Below are 23,979 nucleotides of genomic sequence, written 5' to 3' on the forward strand. Positions count from 1 at the left end.
CTCTGATGTACAAGTGCCTCTGGGAAACAGTGATGTCATAGAGGTTATAGCTCCCTGATGTACGAGTGTCTCTGAGGAGTTGTGATGTCATAGAGGTCTATAGCTCTCTGATCTCCGAGTGTCTCTGAGGAGCTGTGATGTCATAGAGGTCTATAGCTCTCTGATGTCTGAGGGTCTCTGAGGAGCTGTGATGTCATGGAGATCTATAACTTCCTGATATATGAGGGTGTCTGAGAAGCTGTGATATCATAGAGGTCTATAGCTCTCTGATGTATGAGGGTGTCTAAGGAGCTGCGATGTCATAAAGGTCTATAGCTCCTTGACGAATGAGTGCCTCTGAGGAGCTGTGATGTCCTACTGCTGTATAGTTGCCTTGTCCATTCATGCCTCTGTGGAGCTGTGATATCATACTAGTACATACCTGCCGTGTTCCATGAGTGTGAATATGGAACTCTGAAACCATGTTGGTGTATAGCTGCCATCTTCCAGGAGTCTCTGAGGAGCTGTGATGTCTTATGTAAGAATGGTGTTTAGCTTTCCTGTTCCATGAGTGTCCCTGTGGAGCTGTGATCAGTGCACCTGTGGAGCCTTGCTGTCGTACTGTGCATCCGTCTTGTTTCATGAGAGTTCCTCTGAAGCTATGAAACCACACAGGGGTTTAGCATTCCTGTTCAATTCATGAGTGTCCCTGTGGAGCTGTGATAGCATATGTCAGACTGATGGTGAGCTGCTCTGTTTCATGAGTGTACCTATTGCGGTGTGATACCACACAGGTGTTTAGCTTTCCTGTTCCATGAGTGTCCTTGTGGGGCTGTGAGCAGTGCGCCTGTGGAGCTGTGTTATCATACTGTGTATTTGTCTAGTTCCATGAGTGTCCCTGTGGAGCTGTGATCAGTGCGGCTGTGGAGCTGTGTTATCAATCATACTTTCTTTATTCGGCATAAACCATATAAGACACAACAAAATATAAAAACATCACAGTATTGTCGCGAGACCGCAATTCATAAAAAGATAACACAGCATAATAACAGTATTGGAAGTGCAATCAAACAGAGAGCTTCTCGCACATTTTTCTGACTACAAGAGCCCTTCTAATAACATGTAAAACCGTCTAAGGATTCTCTATTGTGCACAGGCTCCGTGCGAACACCAGACCTTCCTGGTGCTGTCTCATTTTGGAGCTGCGCGAGACAAGCACTAGGAGGGAGAGTCTGGGCTCTGCATATAATGGGCAGAACATTATAAAGTGACAAGTCATGTTATTACATCGACATGGGGGTAAATCCTGCGCCCAAACACATTGCGTGGGTAAGGCAACCATAACATGTATCATACTTCATCTAAAAGAAATAAGATAACAGCGATAAGTGGGGTTTAAAATCCAGGATAAATATGCTTCTAGGTTCCTTGTAGTTGAGACCGTAGAATATCTTCCCTCTGATGCCATGGCCGGAACCCTCCTCAATCTCGACTCCCCGCAACAAATGAGGTACATTGCTTACCTTCTTCTATACATCTGAAAGTGATAGCTTGAGGGTGATCAAACAAATGTTTCAGGCCTTGACTCAAAGGTTTTCTTGAGGTATGAGAGCCATGATATGCGGCACACCACATCCAAGGATAGACACTCAGGGATGCAGGTTCTACCCAACGTTGCCGCCGGATTTCCCCAGGACTTAATCCACAGTATAAACGATCAAATCCTCAAATTTTGAAGAATTCCCACATTTATATTCCCCACAGTCCTACTCCATATAACCCAGCTGAAATACATTTGCTTTTAAATAAATTAAACTGCTTCATAATGGGTTTTTGACCTAATCCATGGGCAAATCTAAAGGTTGCCTAAATGTTCCTACAGAATTGCTGCGCCCATTTTTTACAGACCTTTATATAGCGCAAACTTGACCCAAATCAGGTATCATAGCGCTTTACATAGCACCAGTTGCATTACATGAGGACATATTCATTATTGTTGGGCACAGGGAGATTAAGTGATTTGCCCAGAATCACAGGATGTTCAGCATCATTGCCGAGACTTGAACTCAGTTCCCCAGATTCGAGGTCGACCTCCCTAGCCGTTAGGCCAACTCCTCTCCCCATTCTAGTTAAAGAGAGCTGCGGTTAAAAGAAGAATTAACAAGCATTTGCAATGCAAATAGCTCTCGCATTTGTCACTTAGGGCTATTGACGTTGTAAATGGCAATGTTTTTTACCTACACGTTTTATTTTTGGAGTGAATGTATGTAGTGTGCAAAATTCCTTGGAAAAGTCCTGCACTTCGTAATAAATATATTGAAAAAGACGCAGTGTGGATTGTGTCAGCAATTGTTTGGCACGTACCTCATGGGTGAAGTGTCGCCACACATGCACGCCGTGGTGCTTTATTAATGCGAAACTCATTAATAAAAGTAGTGCTTACAGACTAACCAACGCGATCGGGATCGGAGCGTGGGACCGAATCCCGGCTTCTCTTTCATTTTCTAGACTATTTGACTCACTCTCCTGCGTCTTGGTTATCCTCCAAACACTGGGAGGCAATGAAGTTTGCAAAGGGGGCGGGGACAGGGGGCTTCGGGGGTACATGAATATGTATTCATTAGCTAGTTGTCAAAGGTCGCCCGGTGCTATTAGTTAAAAGTGTGCAGATTTCATTAAGATATTAAGAGTACTTTACTCACATCTATGAGAAAATCGACATTAACTAAACAAAATGCCAGAATGCGTGTCAGTTTTCACAGTGTTTTAGACAGTACTGGTTGCTTAGTTTCATTGCATTAATTTTTGTATTTACTCTTTTACACAGCATCCAAAGTAGGTTACCTAACCCCAAAGCCCCGAGTTGTTAAATGACCCATTGAAGGGAGTGTTTACAGTTGAGCAAATGTGTCCAAATATAATTTTGGTAGTGCCATGGAATGTTCAGCCAATGAGGTACTCGATGAGCAGGTATTTAACTACACGTTCAAAACGTACGGTATTGTGGCTGGTGTTTGTTTGTACAAAATCACCTCTCTGAATGTGTTTATTAACACAGAGCTCCTTCTACCAGACAGTGCTCACAGAGGGGTGACTAAAGCACAGAACAAAATGTATTCATTTATCCTGAGTGTGAAGGCACCCGGAAGGCTTAGTTGCCCGCGCGGAGAGGCTAGGGATCCCAGCGCTTCTACAGACTCTGCTGTGCTCCTCTGCACCAGCAGGGCACAGCTCAGAATCTGCCGCTTCTGCTAAGAATAGGTGAGGGGTTGAGGTTGGGGCATGCAGGAGTTGCCGGCAGATTTCCAGGTTATTGAAAGTGATGATTCTGACGTGAGGCAATTTACCAAATCAAAAGCGCTGGATAAATTAATGAATGCCAAGTGTAGGGCACCCTTCTTGGCCATAACATATTTCCTTGCTATCAAGATTTAGACACTGATCTACGGTCCCTATACAGGGTCTGAAGCCAAATTGTACATTGAACAGAATCTTATTTTCTTCAGTCCAGGTTTCCAAACGTGACAAAAGGACTCGTCCTAAGATTTTCATGCTAGAATCTAGCAAGGAGATTGGTCTGTAACAAAATGGTAAATCCCTATCCACTTTTTTAGGTCGAACCTAGAGGCAGCGCGCATGCGCTGCTCTGCGAGGCATGCTGTGATGTCTCTGGGAAGTTAGAAGACACCCACCACACGCCCACCGCTGTTGGTTACTTGGTCCACCTTTCTAAATGTCATAGTTTTGGTTTGTGGATGGAGTACATTTGTCCTGCCTTGTGGCTGTTTTGTTCCCGCCCTGGCGCATGGATCCTTTAGATACGGGCCATAATTTTTGGTACCCGCACTACTTTTTATTTTGCCTCGGCTTCTTCGGTAATTTCCTGTTGTCTTTTACTCCCCCCTCCCTTTGTCCTTGTTCACTTTTCTCCTGCCCCCCTACACCTGTCAGTATTTCCTTTGCTCCCACCCGTCCCCCATTGTCCATGTTGTCTTTTTTCCCCACCCTCCTCCCATGCTCACCCGTGACCCGCACAGCCATAACTCGCTGGGGAAGAGGTGCGACATCTGCCTTGGTCAAACACTCACACCACAAATAAAGCTCTCTGAATAGGGATAGGTAGGACACAGGTGTTGGACCTGCGTGCCCCGAGATTGGCCGCGTGTGATGCAGCGTCTCACACTCAGACGCAATGACGTGGATAGACATGCCCACGGCCTCACCGGGGTTGCATCCTACGGGTTTGCTCGCTCCTTTATTAGACCTCGAGGGAACCAGACCAGCTATCCACGGGGTCCGGTTTACAAGGACAGAAGCAGGTACCGAGCGGGTGCCTGGCAGTGACGGCGTGAGTGAACATTGCGTGCCTACACAAGATAAGTAACCTATGTGTCACGGGGACACAGCATTAACTTCCCTGTCTCCTTTCTTCCTCCAGGGTGTGCCATATTTGCCACTACCCCCCTTCCGAGACCCATGGTGTGATAAATTATTACACCTCAAGTGAGACATTTTGTGCATGATGTTTTGTGTGTTGTGTGCAGGACACTTGCCAAGCCATACCGGCTCACTCGTTAAAAGTTGAATGGCATTGTCCACAATATTACTGATACCGCTAAACGCCCTAGTAGGCGTGCAGGTGAAATAGCGCTACTTTTGAGGTACCTACACAACTAAAGCTAGCTATACTGCCAACTGTAATTTAAGTGCATGTTACTATTCACCTCAGTATACATTTGCACTCTGAGCTACGCAGTAAGTGCACTATGAAGAGCACCTGAGCATGAGAATTCTGTGACAACAAATGTGCAACATGAATAATATTTGTTTATCTTTTCTTTGTGTGTTTGTCATGTTTCTTTTTTCTATTACATGTGCAATCTGGTTTCCCTAAATAGAGCAACCCTTGACAATTTTGGATCGCATTTTTATTCAAATTTTTCACTTTCACGTCCTCTGGTTAGGGTGGGCCTTAGCGTGCCCATACCGCCGAAGTACAGGTCGTAGGTCCTGAAGAATGCCTGGTAAATAGCACCACTTAGGCAGAAACATATCGACCCTACACAATGGGATATAACTGAACAATCTCACACTTCGTTTTAGCGTGTCTGATTGGCCAACTAATAAAGGGTTTTTTGGACACAATCTAGACATTTTTAATCACCACACTTTCACATTCACTCATCACCCAATCAAATAATCCTGCTCCACAGTAATTCTGATGTTGAAGCACACCAGGGAGGCACTCTGCTTCTCCTGGTGGGGCCCAATGATGAAGCATGTCACCAACTAGGTTGGTGAGTGAGGGCTTTCAAAAGAATCAAATAAGATTCTTCATGCCTGCTCTTCTCGTAAGAAGGCACACTCTTTTGTTGTTTTCATTACCTTGACTTGGGGACCAAGAGAGCTCCTTAAATAATTTTCCCTCTCTCTCCTGTTGATATTAGGTCCTTTAGATACGGGCCAAAGGTTTTGGTACCCGCACTACTTTTTCTTTTGCCTTGGCTTCTTCGGTAATTTCCTGTTGTCTTTTACTCCCCCCTCCCTTTGTCCTTGTTCACTTTGCTCCTGCCCCCTACCACTGTCAGTATTTCCTTTGCTCCCACCCGTCCCCCATTGTCCATGTTGTTTTTTTTCCTGCCCCACTCCCGTTGTCCCTATCCCTTTCTTCCAGCCCCCCCCATTGTCCGTGTTGTCTTTTTTCCTCACCCCCCTCCCATGCTCACCAGTGACCTGCGCAGCCATAACTCGCTGGGGAAGAGGTGCGACATCTGCCACGGTCCAACATCCACACCACAAATAAAGCTGTCTGAATAGGGATAGGTAGGACACAGGTGTTGGACCTGAGTGGGGAAGTTCTGTTGTGGGAGCGAAAACGTCGGTGTCACACCAACTTAATCAGGTACATGTATTTGGAGTCACCGTAGCCTGTGCAGTATGGTGAAGCGCTGTGTTTCTGCGCCATTCTCCAGTTGATACAGATTGGAATATACGTGTTAGTGAAGGCACACATATCCCAAAGCACGACATTTGTGCATGTATGGTGAAGGGTTAATATTCCATAGAGTCTGCGGTGTCGCTGCTGTTTCCTTGTGCACACCTCGGTCTCAGGTGGCAGTTCGGGTGTCTGCATGGTGTTGGGGCGTGTCTGCTGAGACACTAGTGTTCATGGGAGTCTGTGATTTTGCGAAAAGTTTTTAGCTCCCGCCCCAACACAATTGCCCGTGTTATCTTTCTTCCCGCCCCCTCCCCTGCACATCCGTGACCCGCACAGCCGTAACTGGCTGGGGAAAAGGTGCGGCATCTGCGCTGGACAGGTAAGGGAGGTTTGTTTCTATTCGCCCCACAGCCGGGGAGGGGTGGGGTGATTCCCGCAGTACTGCCGTAAGCAAAGCCATTGCAAGACCTATTGGCTTTGCCAATGCTTGTTATAAATTGGGACAATACTCGCTGTCCTCCACGAGCCAGGGATTGGGCTCATCACAGCACTCCTATAAACGTTTGTTAACAGGGGTGCCCATAGATTGATATTAGATTTAAAGAATTCCGTGGGGACACCGTCTGGGCTTGGTGCCTTCTCCAGGGCACATTTTCTGATGGCAGTGACCACTTCATTGGTTTAAATAAAAATTTGGGGGGCCTGTACACAATCTCCGCATAGGCAGGTATAGCTTCCTGGAGTGACAGGTAACAGCTGCCTATCCCGAATTGAAAACTTCCCTGGGACACCCATACATCTGCCGGGATCCATCAATCTACCTTCGGTACATCATGGTCTGTGAAAAAGGAGCTGTTAACTATTTCCCAGAACACAGTGTTATTCTTATCTGGGCAGCTTCTGAAACATCCTCCCATGCTTTATACCGGATCTCAATCTTCCTCTCCTCCACAGTATTTTTATATTACCTTCTTGTGGCTCTGACGTCAGCTAAAGATCGTGGTTGAGTTATAGGAATTGCCTTTAGGTGCTTGTGTGCGGGTGTGCATGCGGCATTGACCATCTATATGGCGGCCTTGACCATCTATAGGGCAGCCTTGACCATCTATAGGGCGGCCTTGACCATCTATAGGGCGGCCTTGACCATCTATAGGGTGGCCTAGACCATCTATATGGCGGCCTTGACCATCTATAGGGCAGCCATGACCATCTGTAGGGCGGCCTTGACCATCTATATGGCGGCCTTGACCATCTATAGGGCGGCCTTGACCATCTATAGGGCGGCATTGACCATCTATATGGCGGCCTTTCTATAGCGGGTTTGGTAGAGGTCAGATTCTCAGAGATAGCCCTACATATATTTTCAAAACCCGCTAAAATGGTACAGCCATCTACCTCCTCCGAGAGGCAATTTAAAAAAGAGTCCCTATTCCCACACACAAGCTCTCTGTTAAAAACAACTGGCTCAACCTTAGCTCATTTAATTTTTAAATCCTTATTCTTGGAATACTCTATCTTAGAGTGTGTATTCCTTGTAATATTTTTAAACTGGTGATTAAATGAAAAGGTCAATGGGTTGTGATCACTCTCACACTTAATACCAGCTTTAAAATCAAGGAGGAGTGGAGCAGGTTCAGCTGTGAATAAGATAAAGTCAATAGTGCTACCTCTAGAGCTTCCCGTAAAGGTCGGGCACTACTTTTCTCCTTGTAAACCAAATCACTAGCAAAGTTTAAATCATGCTTCAGTATAAGGGCGTTCAGGGCCTCCCCATACAGCGTATGCTTAAAATGTGTAACATTTTCATTTTTTTGGTTCTTTAAACCAAAGACCCGCTTACCACTATGATGACATAAAGGCATATTAAAATCCCCAACCCGTAGTAAAACCATTTTGCGTTAAACTTTCATAAAAATATAATCTAAAAAACAATCAAATTGCTCTATCGCAACCAGAGTGTGCTGATTAAAAACAAGACAATAAAATTTACCTACAGAATATCGGGCTTAGAACACAAAGCTAGGATTGTTACCAAAAAGAGCGAAGACAACCAAACTGTGGAGCTGTGTTATACTGTGTCTTGTTCCATTAGTGTCCCTGAGGAGTGTTTACCTGCCCTGTTCCATGAGTGTCCTGATGGAGCTGTGAGACACACAGGTGTACAGCTTTCCTATTCCAGCTGTGATGTCATATGTCATGATGGTGTTTAGTTGCTTTGTTTGATAGGTGCCCCTGTGAATATGTGCTACCACACAGGCATATAGCTTTACTGGTCTATGGGTGTCCCGTGGAGCTGTGATCAGTGCGCCTGTGTTGCCACACTGTGTATCTGTCTTGTTCCATGGGTGTCCCGATGAGCTATGATCAGTGCGCCTGTGGGTCTTATTTGTCATACTGGTGCATCTGCCTTGTTCCATGACCGTCCCTGTGGAGCCGTGATCAGTGCGCCTGTGGGTCTGTGTTGCCATACTGTGTATCTGTCTTGTTCCATGGGTGTCCCGATGAGCTATGATCAGTGCGCCTGTGGGTCTTATTTGTCATACTGGTGCATCTGCCTTGTTCCATGACCGTCCCTGTGGAGCTGTGATCAGTGCGCCTGTGGGTCTGTGTTGCCATACTGTGTATCTGTCTTGTTCCATGGGTGTCCCGATGAGCTATGATCAGTGCGCCTGTGGGTCTTATTTGTCATACTGGTGCATCTGCCTTGTTCCATGACCGTCCCTGTGGAGCTGTGATCAGTGCGCCTGTGGGTCTGTGTTGTCATACTGGTGCATCTGCCTTGTTCCATGACCGACCCTGTGGAGCTGTGATCAGTGTGCCTGTGGAGCTGTGTTATCATACTGTGTATTTGTCTAGTTCCATGAGTGTCCCTATGGAGCTGTGATCAGTGCGCCTGTGGGTCTGTGTTGTCATACTGGTGCATCTGCCTTGTTCCATGAGCATCCCTCTGAAGGTGTGGTCCATGCACCAGTGGAGCTGTTGCCATACTGTGTATCTGTCTTGTTCCATGGGTGTCCCGTGGAGCTGTGATCGGTGCACCTCTGGAGCTCTGGTATCTCACTGGTGAATAGCTGCCCTGTTCCATTAGTGTCCCTGTGATCTCATGAAGGCGGAAACCTGCCCTGTTCCATGTCATGGTGGTCTTTAGCTACCATGCTAAGGAAATGTTCCAGTAAACAGGCTGACATCCTGCTTTTTATCTTCTTTCATTGGGTGCACATCATGATTCCTGTGAACTACACGCGTTTTCATGTCTTGATGCTAACATGCCAGTGCTGCGATGTAAACTAGGAGAGGTCCTGGGGAAACACTTCCTAACACATAAGACTCTTGTTTCCCCATCACAACCGCATTTCTTTGTTTGGTGAAGCTGGGCCCGCCTCACTCCACTGATCTGCATTTTGATGTTTCCCTACAGTAATGGCACAGATATTGTTAAGCACTGCAGTATGCACATCTGTCCAGAGAGCATGCACATGAAATCCTCATGAGTACGCAAGTGTACCCTGTAGCATGCGTGTTCTCTGCTTGATGCAGTGCTCATTCTGCAGGTTTGCGTCTGGAGGAGCAGGCGGGGCGGGGCGCACTCTGCTATAGTCTCAGCTGGTCCTTGAATTCAATAACTAAAAGCTTGCTCTTATGTTTGGCAGCTGGAGAGCCTGGAGAAGAATGAGACCGAGCTGAACACCATTGAAGCCAAGAAGCTGGCGCACCGGCTGCGCGCCGTCACCGACCAGATGGAGCTCTTCTTTGGCAACGACGTGCAGATCACATACCGCCTGCTCTCACGCCTGATGGACTTCGAGAGCAGGCAGCGTGGCTTCGGGCTGACTGCCACGCAGGATGCCCACTTCAACGAGGTACGCAACATTCATCAGGCATCGTATCAAGCTAGTAAGGGCACATATAGGGAGGATTTCCTTCTAGACTCATAGGAGGTGACCAGGTTTTCTATTAGAAAACTTATGTCTACTCAACAGCTACGGCTTTGCCTGACAATAGTGCAAGCAGAGCTATTTCCACAGATAGCGTGCACTCGCCGTCTCGTTCCAGAATACACCACACTTTCTATCACACAACACATGCAGTCTTGGGTACCAGCTTTCTTTCATAGCAGTCTGCTGCACAGAAATCTGTTTTTTCAGCAACTCATACACATGTTATCATGAAGCTGCATGCACATCTTATGTTGCAAAGAGACTTACAAGTCTTGTAACTATTGCATATTTGAACGTGCTATGACCACTTTGCAATTTAAAATGGGCATGCACGTCAGGGTCAGTAACGCATAGTGTCGGCTGGTGGTATTTAAAAGTGGTGAAGCGTAAACGTTTGGTCTGACTTTTATGAAGTGAGCTACGCGAGCATGCTAAATGGACGGACGTGGGGTCCAGTCTGCCTCCCCCCCAGAGAAAAAATTGAAAAAAGATTGGCAAATGGTGCATTTTAAAGCAAATTAATTTAGTGATGAAGCAAGGTTTATAAAGCAGTGGGAATGTATAGGCTTGAAATATTAAACACATTAAAAACTGCACTATATCTTACTACATTAATATATTCAACAGTTACTGCAATGGGCAAATTGTACAACACAACAACTTCAGCCTTTTAAAGTGCGTGCTTGCGCAGTGTCTTGCACTGCATGCGGCATCAACTTTGGAAGGAAATGCTCTAACCAGGCTTCTAGAAGGACCCACAGCTGCTGACTGCAACCAGTCATATAGAAATATGTGAAGACAGGTCTTTAAGTGGGAGGAATAAAGTGGGGGCTCTCTAAAAGGAAACATTTAAAATATATTTCTGTGATTCCCACAGTGTGCCAACCTACCGGTATTTTGGTTTCTCTCTGAGATGTAATTGCATCCAGATATATAACACAACAACTGACATACACCTAGAACCTGTCAGTACAATTGGCTTTGTCAATGGTTGTTAGTTGTTTAAGGTATATGAGTAACAACGCAGATTTTTTATTAAAAAATGAACCTTGAAAATATTTCTGTTCCGAAATTTCAATAGTTTTGAGACCTGTGGAAGGAGTTTTGGCCTTCGGATATGTGCGCTTTATGTTAGATATGTATACCCTTTTTGTCCGAACTTCTTCAACCACATATCTTTCCTCTTCAGCACCCTCTTGTTACTCTTGCCCGAATGCACTTCCTTGCATCTCCCTCACTTCACCACTTCCAAATATACACTGCACTCACTGTCATTTAAACAATGTATTTCCTTTTGCTTTTGCCCTGTAAATATTTTGCCATCTGTTAACCCCCTTCACACACACTCCCACAGAATTGAAATTGCAACTAGAATACATTTCCATTGTTCTGTGTGCTCTTCGGAGAGGTCAACCCACAGACAGACACTTTATTTTGGCTTCAGCGTCATTATCAGAGCTCTCAATCAAAGCCTCTCATAAACACCTGGCACAGCTCAAAGTATGCACACAAAAATACAGAAACACAATGGGCCCGATTCACAGAACTAATCTGAGACAAAATCCTAAACTTACTACTTTTGGTATTCACAGAAGGCACTTACTACTTTTGGTATTCACAGAATACACTTAGTTCGAGGCATGTGGGCTGCTGAATTCATATCTGTGCATAGATCGCCGCCTAGTGTTGGGTCCGGATGTTTGCACGTTGTTGTCCTGGAAGAGTCTTCGAAGTATCCTGAGATAGGTGACTCCTCCCCTGGACCACAGTGCGCATGGGCATCCTCTCCATCCTCAGATTGTTTTTTTCCGCCATTGGGTTCGGATGTGCTTATCTTGACTCAAGTTAAGGAAAACTTTTTTCAGGCCAAAAGGCCTTTAGTTCGCGTCGGTACTGTCCGATCGGTATTGACAGTTACTTGTTAGTTTACTAACTTCAAAAACAACTTTTCGCATCGACCATCGACACCATCGACGATGGAATCGAGGACACCATTCAAGCGGTGTCCTGTTTGCAATGCGAAATATCCCCATGTCGACGTCCACCCGGTGTGCAACAAATGCCTTTCACCGGATCACGACAAATCCACATGTATGGCCTGTGCCCGATTCCGATCCAAAAAGACTTTCCGGAATCGACGAGCAGCGAGACTTGAAGCGCAGCAAGCGGCACCGGCCCCGACCAACATCTTCAGCGCCGAGGACGAAAATGTGGAAGGCGTGGAGAACCTACCCTCCAGCCCCGCTTCCGAACACGATTCCGGATCGGAAGACATCGAAGAACAACTCTTTCACAGGGATGAAGACGACACCGAGGTAGGAGACTACAATGAGGCCTTAGGGGCCGAAGAAAGTAGCTCCGGTGACGACCAAGGCCTACCCGTACAGACGGAGGATATCCCAGTGCGTCAGTCTATGGCTCCGGTCGAGGGATCGCCTTCGGGCCTTACCCAAGACCTATCCCGCAGTTCTTCGGCCCCGCCCTCGGGCCCGGCCTCGAACATTCAGCGACAGCCATTAGTACCCAAAACGACTGGTTTCCCTTCCTCGAAACCGAAACCAAAAGTCGTGTCGGTTCCACAGAAACCGAAACTGAAAGTGACACTGGTCGGATCGAAGCCCACTACACCTTCGACGCCAGCAAAACCCGTCGGCACCGACCGCACCAAACGGGACTTCGGTGCCGAACTCGCAGCAGCCGACGTCGGCGCCGACACACGGAAAAAGGCCATCGGTACCGCCAAACTGCCTCGGCACCCGGCACCGAAACAATCGGCTCCGGCCACAAAGGTCAAAACGGCAGCTGCGCCGCTCACCACTTCGAAAGCAGCACCTAAGGCCCAATCATCGACGCCGTCGACGGCTACTACCTCTCCTCGACTCGATGACCCCGTGGCCCCGAAGAAGCCCACGCCTGCCTCTACAGAACCGCTCGGCGCCAAAGAACCGTCGGCACTCCAGGTGCGACAAGTTGCAGCGTCCTTGCAACGCATCAAAGAACAGGCAGCCCTCCAGGACACGTCGGGCCCCGAGCCGAAAAAAGCTCAAAAAGTTGCTCCAGCACCACCCCATATCACTTTTGGCCTGCCGCCATCCACGGCGCCCAAAATGTTTGAAATAAGAACACGTGTCACCCAAACTAGGATCACACCTGCCGAACGCTCTCCTACGGAGACGTCACCGTCCCACATCATCGATGCCGACACCGGCAGAATTATGCTCCACTAGCGGAGGATATCTTCCGAACACGCTTTGGACTCCTACCGGATCCCGCTAAAGAAAAAGCTGCCAGCGGATTCGGAACCAGTTCTTTACGAACGTCTCCATACCTCCTACCCGGAGCCACAGTCCTTCTCTCCTACACACTCCGAAACCGACGTTTTGGAGGACTATATGGGTGACGACGTTCCCTACCCCAGAGAGATGGACCCTGAAGGCCAACAGGACCCTGACCAGGCTTGGGATGACCCTGTAGACACAGGTGCACCTATGGATACACAGGACACGCAGCTATATGGCGCAAAGACGTCTCCCACAGAGGACACTGCCGCATTCAACGCCCTAATTGAACGTGCTGCGGCAAATCATGGTGTGCAACTCCACTCTGACACAATCGAGGACGATTTTCTAATGGATACTTTCGCATCCTCCGAAAGGAATATCAAAACTCTACCCATGTTGAAAGGTGTCCTCAAACCAGCAAAGGACATTTTCAAAGAACCCACCAGGGCAAGAGTAATAAACCCCAGGATCAACAAGAAATATAGGTCGGCGCCTGGGGACCCTACGTACATTAGAGGCCAGTTGCCTCTGGATTCCATCGTAGTCGCAAATGCTCGCAAACGGGCGCACTCGCAGACAACTGGGGATGCTCCTCCCCCGGACAAAGAGTCCAAGGTGCTAGAGACCTCCGGCAAACGGGTTGCAGCACAGGCAGCTAACATATGGCGTATTGCCAATACCCAGGCGCTCCTAGCTCGCTACGATCGCGCACACTATGACACATTAGAAACCCTACTCCAACATCTCCCTGACCAATACAAAGAGGGAGCAGAGATCCTCATCAGGGAGGGACAACTCCTCACAAACGCATCCATTAAGTGTGCACTGGATGCCGCAGATACAGCTGCCAGAGCAATAAACACCAGCGTCATGCTACGACGACACGCCTGGTTACGAATCTCCGGATTCAAACCTGAGGTTCAAAATAACATCCTCAATCAGCCGGTCAACACCGACTACTTATTCGGGCCAGAAGTTGACACCACCCTAGAAAAAATAAAAAAGGACACAGACACTGCAAAGTCCATGGGGGCTCTCCAAACGCAGACCTTTCGGAGTGGCTCCTTTCGTCGCCCCGGAAATAGAGGAGCAGGCAGAGGACAGGGGTCACAGCAAACCTACAACAAGGGCAACACACAAAGTACCTACGATAAAAACACCCGGGGTGGGTATCGTGGCTCCAGCACAAAGGGCAGAGGACGCGGATACGGCAATACCAGGTCCTCCCCCAAGAACAAACAGTGACGCCCTCTCCCTTCCTCCCGACCACATAACACCTGTCGGGGGAAGGCTACAAAGGTTCCTGTCCACGTGGAACACCATCACCACGGACAGGTGGGTCAAAGATATTATCAAACACGGTTACTGCCTAGAATTAACCTCCACTCCACCCACAATACCGCCAAAACACCGTCCTATGTCCTCAGAGCACTTAGCGCTATTACAGCAGGAAGTGCTAAGTATGCTGGAAAAAGGCGCAATAGAGGTCGTACCCATCCACGAGCAAGGCACGGGGGTGTACTCCCTGTACTTCTTAATACCAAAAAAGGACGGGTCACTCAGACCCATACTAGACCTGAGACCCCTCAACCGCTACATTCTCTCAGAGCATTTCCACATGCTCACCCTACAACAAGTCCTCCCATTGCTCCAACAGGGAGACTTCCTGGCCACGCTAGACCTCAAAGATGCGTATTTCCACATACCCATTCACCCCTCACACAGAAAATATCTCAGGTTCACTGTTCAAGGGCAGCACTACCAATTCAAGGTTCTTCCCTTCGGTGTGACAACAGCACCCAGAGTTTTCACAAAGTGCCTAGCTACTGTGGCTGCACATCTACGGAGGCAACACATTCACGTCTACCCTTACCTGGACGACTGGCTTGTTCAGGCAAAGTCAGCCCAGCAATGTGCCAGCCACATGTCCCGCACCATTCACCTTCTTCACAGTCTGGGGTTCTCACTAAATTACCCAAAATCACATCTCCAACCCGCACACGTACAACAGTACCTAGGTGCGACCATAGACACTCTGGCAGCCACAGCTCAGCCAAATTTAGTGAGGATCAACAGCATGCAAATGCTGATTTCCAAGTTCAAACCCCAACACTCCCTTCCTGCGCGAGTGTTCATGCAGTTGATAGGCATGATGGCCTCCTGCATCTTCATAGTCCCACACGTGAGACTACATATGCGCCCGCTTCAGGAGTGCTTAGCACGTCAATGGAATCAGGCTCACGGGCAACTAAAAGACCTAGTGTTGGTGAGCGGTCGGGCATACAACTCTCTGCATTGGTGGAATCCACAAAACCTTTGCAAGGGCCGACCGTTCCAAGAGCCTGTTCCACAAATAATACTGACAGCGGACGCGTCTCTCCAGGGATGGGGAGCTCATGTACTCAATTACACAGTGCAGGGACTATGGACAATACAACAAAATAAGATGCACATCAACCTTCTAGAACTGATGGCAATCTTCCTCGCAATGAAAGCATTCAAAGTACACATGTGCAACAAAGTCGTGTTGATCCGGACGGACAACATAACCGCCATGTACTACATACAAAAGCAGGGAGGAACACACTCTCCACAGTTGTCTCATCTGGCTCAGAGCATGTGGAAGTGGGCCATTCAGAGGAACATGTTCCTCATGGCGGAACACCTCCCCGGCAAGGACAACCAGATGGCGAATCTGCTCAGCAGACACAGCCACCAGATGCACGAGTGGGAGTTACACCCATCAGTACTCCAACCATACTTCCAGCAGTGGGGTCATCCAGAGATAGACCTATTCGCCACAAGCGAAAACGCAAAATGCCAAAGCTTTGCCGCCAGGTTCCCACATCCGCAGTCGCAGGGCAATGCGATATGGATGAACTGGTCCGGCAGATTTGCGTACGCTTTTCCCCCAGCACCATTGATACCGCTGGTGGCACGCAAACTCAGACAACACTCACTAACACTCGTTCTAGTTGCTCCAACATGGGCACGCCAACCATGGTACACCACCTTTCTCGAACTTTCCGTGGTGCCGCATCAAAGGCTACGGATCAAACCCGCGCATTTGACGCAGAACCATGGAGAGATTCAGCACCCAGATCCGCAACAGCTGAACCTTAAAATCTGGCTCCTGAAGTCCTAGAGTTTGGCTACCTGAACCTGCCACCTGACTGTATGGACATCATTAAGGAGGCTAGAAGACCCACTACCAGAGCTTGCTATGCAGCCAAATGGAAAAGGTTCGTCATTTATTGCAATAACAATGACATTAACCCGCTAGACGCATCCATCCAAAACATAATTTGTTACCTCTTACACCTATACCGATGCAATCTGGCATACACCTCAATACGTGTCCATTTGACCGCAATATCAGCCTATCTCCAGAACAGGCAGCACCTCTCTTTATTCAGAGTGCCTGCCATCAAAGCATTCTTGGAAGGACTCAAACGAGTAATTCCTCCAAGCCACCCACCAGCTCCAATGTGGAACCTCAACTTGGTCCTCACACGCCTGATGGGTCCACCCTTCGAACCTCTACACTCATGCGAGATTCAATTCCTCACCTGGAAAGTAGCTTTCCTAGTAGCAATCACTTCGTTAAGAAGAGTTAGTGAACTCCAGGCACTAACCGTTCAAGAGCCATTCATACAAGTTCACGCCAACAGGGTCGTACTACGTACCAACCCCAAATTCATGCCCAAGGTGATATCGCAGTTCCACATGAATCAAACTATTGAACTGCCTGTTTTCTTTCAAAACCCACAAACTGTCGCAGAAAGAGCACTCCATACACTAGATGTAAAGAGAGCCCTCATGTACTATATAGACAGGACTAAAGTCTTCAGGAAAACAAAACAACTTTTCGTTGCCTTTGCCCCACACCACAGAGGTAACGCCATCTCCAAAGCAGGTATAGCCAGATGGATCGTTAAATGTATTCAAATTTGCTATCAAAAAGCTAAACGCACATTAACGATTCCCCCACGAGCCCACTCAACACGTAAGCTAGGGGCCTCCATGGCTTTCCTGGGAAACATTCCTTTGCATGATATATGTAGAGCAGCCACCTGGTCCACTACACATACATTTACCAAACACTATTGTGTAGATGTGCAATCAAAACAGCAGGCAGCTGTAGGACAGGCTGTTCTCAAAACTCTTTTTCAGACTGCTGCAGCTGGCACTGGTGGCCGCCGCTAATAGAGGGTACTGCTATATATTCTATGCACAGATATGAATTCAGCAGCCCACATGCCTCGAACTGAATATGCTACTTACCAGTATGCATCTGTTCTTGGCATGTACGGCTGCTGACATTCATATCGCCCACCCTCCTCCCCGGCGCCTGTAGCAGCTGCAGCTCTCAGAATTACTGTAAGCATGGTCATCACTTTCTGTATCTACTCCATCACTGCCACAATGGCGAAAAACAATCTGAGGATGGAGAGGATGCCCATACGCACTGTGGTCCAGGGGAGGAGTCACCTATCTCAGGATACTTCGAAGACTCTTCCAGGACAACAACGTGCAAACATCCGGACCCAACACTAGGCGGCGATCTATGCACAGATATGAATGTCAGCAGCCCTACATGCCAAGAACAGATGCATACTGGTAAGTAGCATATTCACTACTTTTGTTTAAACTTACTACTTTTGGTATTCACAGAAGGCACTTACTACTTTTGGTATTCACAGAATACACTTACTACTTTTGTTTAAACTTACTACTTTTGGTATTCACAGAATGCACTTACTACTTTTGGTTAAACTTACTAATTTTGGTTAAACGTACTACTTTTGGTATTCACAGAAGGCATTTAGTAATAGTAAACTTGGTTTACTACTACTAAATGCCTTCTGTGAATACCAAAAGTAGTAAGTTTAACCAAAAGTAGTACGTTTAACCAAAAGTAGTAAGTGCATTCTGTAGGGGTGGGCGGACAACTCTGTTCCGCCCACGGAATGTGCGGAGATTTGCCCCTTACGCCTTCCGCGATGTAGGCGGAGAAACAAGGCAAATCTCCTGTTAAACTGTTAATACTGCGGGCAGGAGGCGGGCGGCGCGTAACTGAGCTATGCGGAGAGCGTGGGGATTGGTTTCCATCTCCGTGCCTCTCCGCGTAGACCCTTTACGCAATTTCCACCCACCCTTAGCATTCTGTGAATACCAAAAGTAGTAAGTTTAGGATTTTGTCTCAGATTAGTTCTGTGAATCGGGCCCAATATGTTTAAATATATAACTCTTGAGGAAGGCAAGATTAAGTAAAACGTGATAAAAGAGAGGAACTAAATCGCTGATATGCATTGACAACGTTTTTAACACCCGTTTGTAAATCAATCCATGTTTTTGGCATTAATGTTGTTGAGGGCATGAAGATAGAGCCAGTTTTAATGTCATACAGCAGATAACTGTCCACTGTAAGCGTATTTCTCTCGCTTCGCACTTTACTTGATATTTAGATCAAATTCACAAGGGAAGAAAAACCCTGGCCTGCTCGTCTTTTGGATCAATTTTGGATTGATTTTGCGGGTGAACAAATACAGCAGGTCCGCTTCTCAGGGGGCCAGTGACATGCAGCCAGGGTCTTAGGGTGTCACAGTGGGGGAGGTTAGCATGGCGTGGGATCCCAGCACAATATACATGACAGAAGATTAGATTTTTCAAACTCTTACAGAGAACAAGGTACCAAAACACACGTGCTTGCATCCACTCCTACATGTGATGAATGGGAAAGGGTGGAATCAATGCTTGTGAATGACGGGCAGCTGCTCTCACGCTGAGACGGAGACTCCGGCACCCGAAACCATGATGCAGAAAGCGTCACTGGCCTATAGCGGACACTGCCATAGACTACAATGGCAATGTAAGCCTTTAGAACAGTAAGTCCTATTTTGTGCGTCACAGTTCAGAAAGTTGATTTATTGCCTGGCTTCCGTCTCCTGCTTCAGTGCGAGGCGGGGCAGGCAGCCTAGGATGGACAGCCCAGACTTAAATGCATCGATTTGTATAGAGATACGATCATATCTCTAAATAAGTCGATCTATTTCGTATTTGTACGGGAAGGTGTTGGAATTTCAGAGGTACGCAGCCCCAGAGCCCTAATGGAGAAACCCCCGCCTGCATAAAACCTTTGGTTCCATTTTAAGATGAACTGAGCATCATCCTTCCCTGAAAAACATGGAAACTTGTCATCATAATGATTCTCGTGCGTGTCCATTGTTCAAACCAAAGCATCACCCTAACCCTGAGAGCTATTCTATTTTATTTTGCATTTATAGAGTTCATGGCTACTCGTAGGCATCCCAGTGCTGGCAAACACAACACAGAATCCAACCGCTAAGTTCAGAGGGGAGATCAGTTGTCAAATAGCCTCGATTTTAACTTTTTGCGGAACCTGAGTTCATTGTCAGTGAGTCTTAGATTGAGGGGTAGGGCGTTCCATAGCTTAGCCTCATTGCAACCAAAGAAACGCCTTCTTGTTCTTCCAGTGGCAGGAACAGCAGCCACATGCGTTGGAGGATCGAAGAGCTCTATGTGACATGTATGAGGGATCAATGTTCTAAGGATGAAGGGGCCTTTTTGTTGAAAGGCCCAATGAGAGATGTTGATGGCTTTAAATAATTCTCTGTTCAACAGGTAGCCAGTGCAAACTGCTAGGGCCTGCTCAACTGAGTTGTGTCTGTGGATGTTAAGTAGACTCAGGTTGACGCATTTTGCATGACATGCGCAGTTTTTTATCACACCTTTTGGGGCACCCAGGTATAGTAAGTTACCGTAGTCCAGGAAGGAGAGGATTAATGCCTGGACTACGAGTCTCCTAGGAAGAAGGGGAAGCAGGTGGAGTATTTTACGAATCATTCTTAAAATGCCGAAGTAGCAGGCGGAGAGTTTAGTGGCTTGGACTTCCATGCTCAGTGAATTGTCTAGCCATACCCCCAGGCTCTTGGGAGCTGCCTTGGGGATGTGAGCTGCACTCACACAGAGTGGCCAGCCTAGGTTAAGATGGCTGCTTCAGGTTGATCCCTATAAGCATAAGCGCCATGTTCCCCTCATTAAGGTTCAGGCAGGAATCTTCCATCCATCTTGCTACTCTCTCCAGACAAGGTCCCAGATTGGGGGAGAGAGGATCTTGTCCCTGGGTTAGAGAGAGTACCAACTGGGTGTCATCGGCGTATGACACCAATGATATGTTGTATGACAGGACAATTTCTGCTAACGGGAGCATGTATATATTAAAAAGTGTTGGACTCGGGGATGGACCCTGTGGAACTCTACACTGTAGAGGGAAGGTGTCCGAGGAGCAAGGATCATTGAAGACCTGAATTGTCCTGTCTTTGAGGAAGGAAGACCGACATTTCAAAGCCATTCCTGTGACACCTATGCTGTTAATTCTTTTAATTGGCATGTGCTACGCTGAAGCAGTGGTGTGACTTGGGGGGTGGGTGGCGGCATAGGCGGTCTGCCCCAGGCGGCACTTTTTTTGTGCGAAATCCGATTTGGGTGGGGTGTAGGAATTTATTTGTTTCTATAAAGGCTGATAAATGCTGATTGACATGTTTTTTCAGGATTTTGCTCAGACCGGGGGAGTAGTGAGATTGGTCTACAGTTTTCTTAGGCAAAGGGAGTCCAGGAGGGCTTTGACTATGGCATTTTTCCATGCGGGTGGCACCGAGCCTTGTGTCAGGGATAGGTTGACCATCTCCAACCCGATCGGAGAGATGACCTCTACTGCTTTGGACAGAATATGTGGAGGAGCTGGATCACAAGGGGATCCCGATTTAACTTTGCTAAACAGCAGTGTGAAGTTGTCATGGGTGAGGGTGGGAAAGTTTGCGAGTCCAGCTTCCTTCACTGCCTGGTTATACTCAAAGGCATTGCGGTGTGGATGTGTATCTGATCTGTGGAGTGCTATGTATACATTTGTAAAATTGTTTTCAGAAAGAATTCCGCGAGGTCATTGCAGCGCACTGCTGTGGGTTCAGGGATGATAGTATGTGAAGATGGTTCCATTAAGATTTTACAATTAGGAACATTTCGCGAGGTGAGTTGGAGGCATTGTTAATCCTCACTTCATAGTAAGCAACTGGCATTTTTTTCATTTCTGAGTGGTAGTTCCTCAGGGCTTCTCTATAAACTCCTTTGCTTACATCCCCATAATCTCTCCTTCATTTCCTTTCTCTTTTTTTACAATTTCTCTTCTGAGTTAGGACTTGGGGAGTGTACCACGGGCGGATTTGTCCTTCGTGCGATGCGTAAATGTTTTGAAGGGGATGACATGGTCAAGTGAGTGATTTATTCACTGGGTAACCTTATTGTTTGCAGTTTGTATATTCATGCCTAAGTTAGGTATGTTACCTTCCAGTATGTGTTTCCACTGTTCGCTTGGAGTTTAGACCAGCTGCATTCTCTCTGGGTGATTGGACTAGCAGGAGGGTTGCTGCTAGGTGTGTTTACCAAAAAGGGAATCTGGAGATGGTCTGACCATAGTACCTGGATGCAACCCTTTATTCTAACAATATATCGTACATAAATTAAAGCCTTTGTCCTAACCCTCATAGTAACGAGAGTTCTAAACCTCATTTTCACCATAAATAGAATGTGGAGATTGGCTCAGCCAATCAGAGTGCTTAGAATGTTGGCACTAACTACTGCATTCTAAGTAGAGTAAGAGTTTAAAGTAGAAGCTTTGAGCAGAAGGGCCATTGGTTTGTTTGTATTCCTGTATTGGGTACGATTTGGGGGAGGGGTGCTAATAGTGTTGTTGCCCTCTTCCTTGGTGTAACAGATGTCAATTGCCCTTCCCTTCATTATGCATATTTGGCTGGGGTCAATAATTGCGAGGAAAGAAATTACCATTGGTTAATGTCCTCTGAAGAGTGCTCTAACCACTGTTAACACCCTGTGAAATGGGCAATACATCTTAATTCCAACACTAACTTTACGAAGCAACCTCGGCATGTAATCAATCCTGAGGGCAGGAGACCAGTAGTCAGCCCTCCGCGTGCCTTTTTTTGTTCAGTGGTTTACCCCTAGTACTGCCAAGACAAATCATGTACTTACAGAACATAGTACAAGCAGGGGCGGTACGTCCATTGGGGCGCTGGGGCGTTGCCCCACCTGGCCACATGGACCCAAGTCGCACCGCACGCAAGCAAAATAGCAAACTTTAAAGGAGTCACTAGTGGCTCAGGCAGGCATTCAATCGGCACTGAAGGGGGGTGGGGCGGGGCTGACTGCGGCAGCAAGGAGGGTGACTGACAGCAGCGCTTACTAAAGTGCAGCTGCAATAGTGCGCATGCTCGATTTTGGGCTGGTCATTTTTATGACCAGCCCGAACATGCGCACTACAGCCACCTTCTAAGGACCAGGAGAGTGAGGGGGGAGTCGGAACCCGAGAGGCCGAGCCGTTGCTTCATGCAGCAGCCCCCGGTCTCTTATAGGCGGGGCATCCCGTGCCCTAGCCAATCCTGGCACTGCTAATGCAGCCCCAGGATTGGCTGCCTAAGACACCACGCAGCCTTAGGGGTCAGGGCTGTTGTTCAGAAGGCGCGGGACTGGCCTAGGACAGAGCAGAACAGAAGGCGTCAAGCAGCCCCCAACGCAGGCCCCGGCCCAGGAACAGAGGCGGCGCAGACCAGGTAAATTGTGTTTTTTTATTGTAAACTCTCATTTCTATCAGCACACCAAAGACACCGCTCCATAAATCTGTGTCTGTAGGTTCTACAATTTATCCAGAATCAGCAGTGGCACCAGACACGAGGGGGTCTGCTTTCTTGCAGCAACGTGTCAAAAGCAAATGTGCAGCTATGCATGAGTGCCAAACGGGCCCACCCTCAACGACTCACTCACAGGGCAGCAAGGAAAGGCAGAGTACACAGCTCATCCGCAGCACCCATGCCGTTAGTAAAAGGCACATGTGTCTGCTCTTAATCCCACGATTACCAGCAGCCCAAAGACTGTCGTCTCCATAATTCGCGGAAACGAGAGCAGCGACTACTCGTCCAAAAGATAAACTCCGACCAGGTTCGCCTAAGATCATACTGTGCGCCTGCAGCTAGTGCTGAAAGTAGGGGTGGGCGGAATTTGTGAAATCCACTATCGCAAATTATCGCGAAAATGTAAAAAATTATCGCAAACACGCGGAAATATCGCGAAGATGCGGAAGTTTTTTTCCCGCATGTTCGCGAGATTTTCTGCATGGTTGCGGTTCGCCAACTTACCCATGTGGTTGCTCGCGGGCGCGGCCATCTTGTTTTCAGTTGTCTCGCGGTGCATGATCGCGAGAAGAAAGACGTGATCGCGCGACGCATGACGTCACTGCGGGCGCGAACTGTCGCGAAACAGCGCAAATGGCTAAAAACAATACAACATCTCATGGAGAACGCGACCGGATTAAGAAAACTTGTCGGCGAACGCAGGGATTCAGGTAAGGCGATCGCGCGCGCGCGAGAATGTATTATTTTACAGCGCGAGCAAGAAACAAATTATCGCCAAGCTGCGGAATGCGGAAATTTTGACATTTTCGCGCTTTCCGCGGAACGCGAAAATGTCAAATTATCGCAATTTCCGCGAACAGAACGAAATTTTAGCCCAGGCCTAGCTGAAAGTCACCAGCACCCGGAGGTCTCCCAAGCTGAGCTCATCGAAAAAAGCAGAGTTGACCTGTATAACTGTGCTCTCGCCGCGATATCACGTTTATCGGTAACACTTTCAGTCTCGTGCTCCGATTCTCTAGTCACTAACTATAACTTGACATTAAGCTTCCTGCTGCGGTGTCGCGCGTTTCCAGGTAATCCAGTTTTCGCTGTAAAGAGTATTACAAGATAACAACACG

The 23,979-nt window shown here is 47.6% G+C and overlaps 1 protein-coding gene across 1 annotated transcript in view; it reads left to right on the top strand.

The window, feature by feature from the left end:
• Positions 1-23,979, top strand: part of CELSR3 (cadherin EGF LAG seven-pass G-type receptor 3) — a 790,626-nt gene that overhangs the window by 604,165 nt on the left and 162,482 nt on the right. Inside the window, exon 18 of the mRNA XM_085624365.1 lies at positions 9,568-9,777. Coding sequence (XP_085480491.1) covers positions 9,568-9,777 — 210 coding nt within the window. The remainder of the gene's footprint in view (positions 1-9,567; positions 9,778-23,979) is intronic.

This window comes from Triturus cristatus, chromosome 9 (genome assembly GCF_964204655.1).
Source record: "Triturus cristatus chromosome 9, aTriCri1.1, whole genome shotgun sequence".
Classification (NCBI taxonomy): domain Eukaryota; kingdom Metazoa; phylum Chordata; class Amphibia; order Caudata; family Salamandridae; genus Triturus; species Triturus cristatus.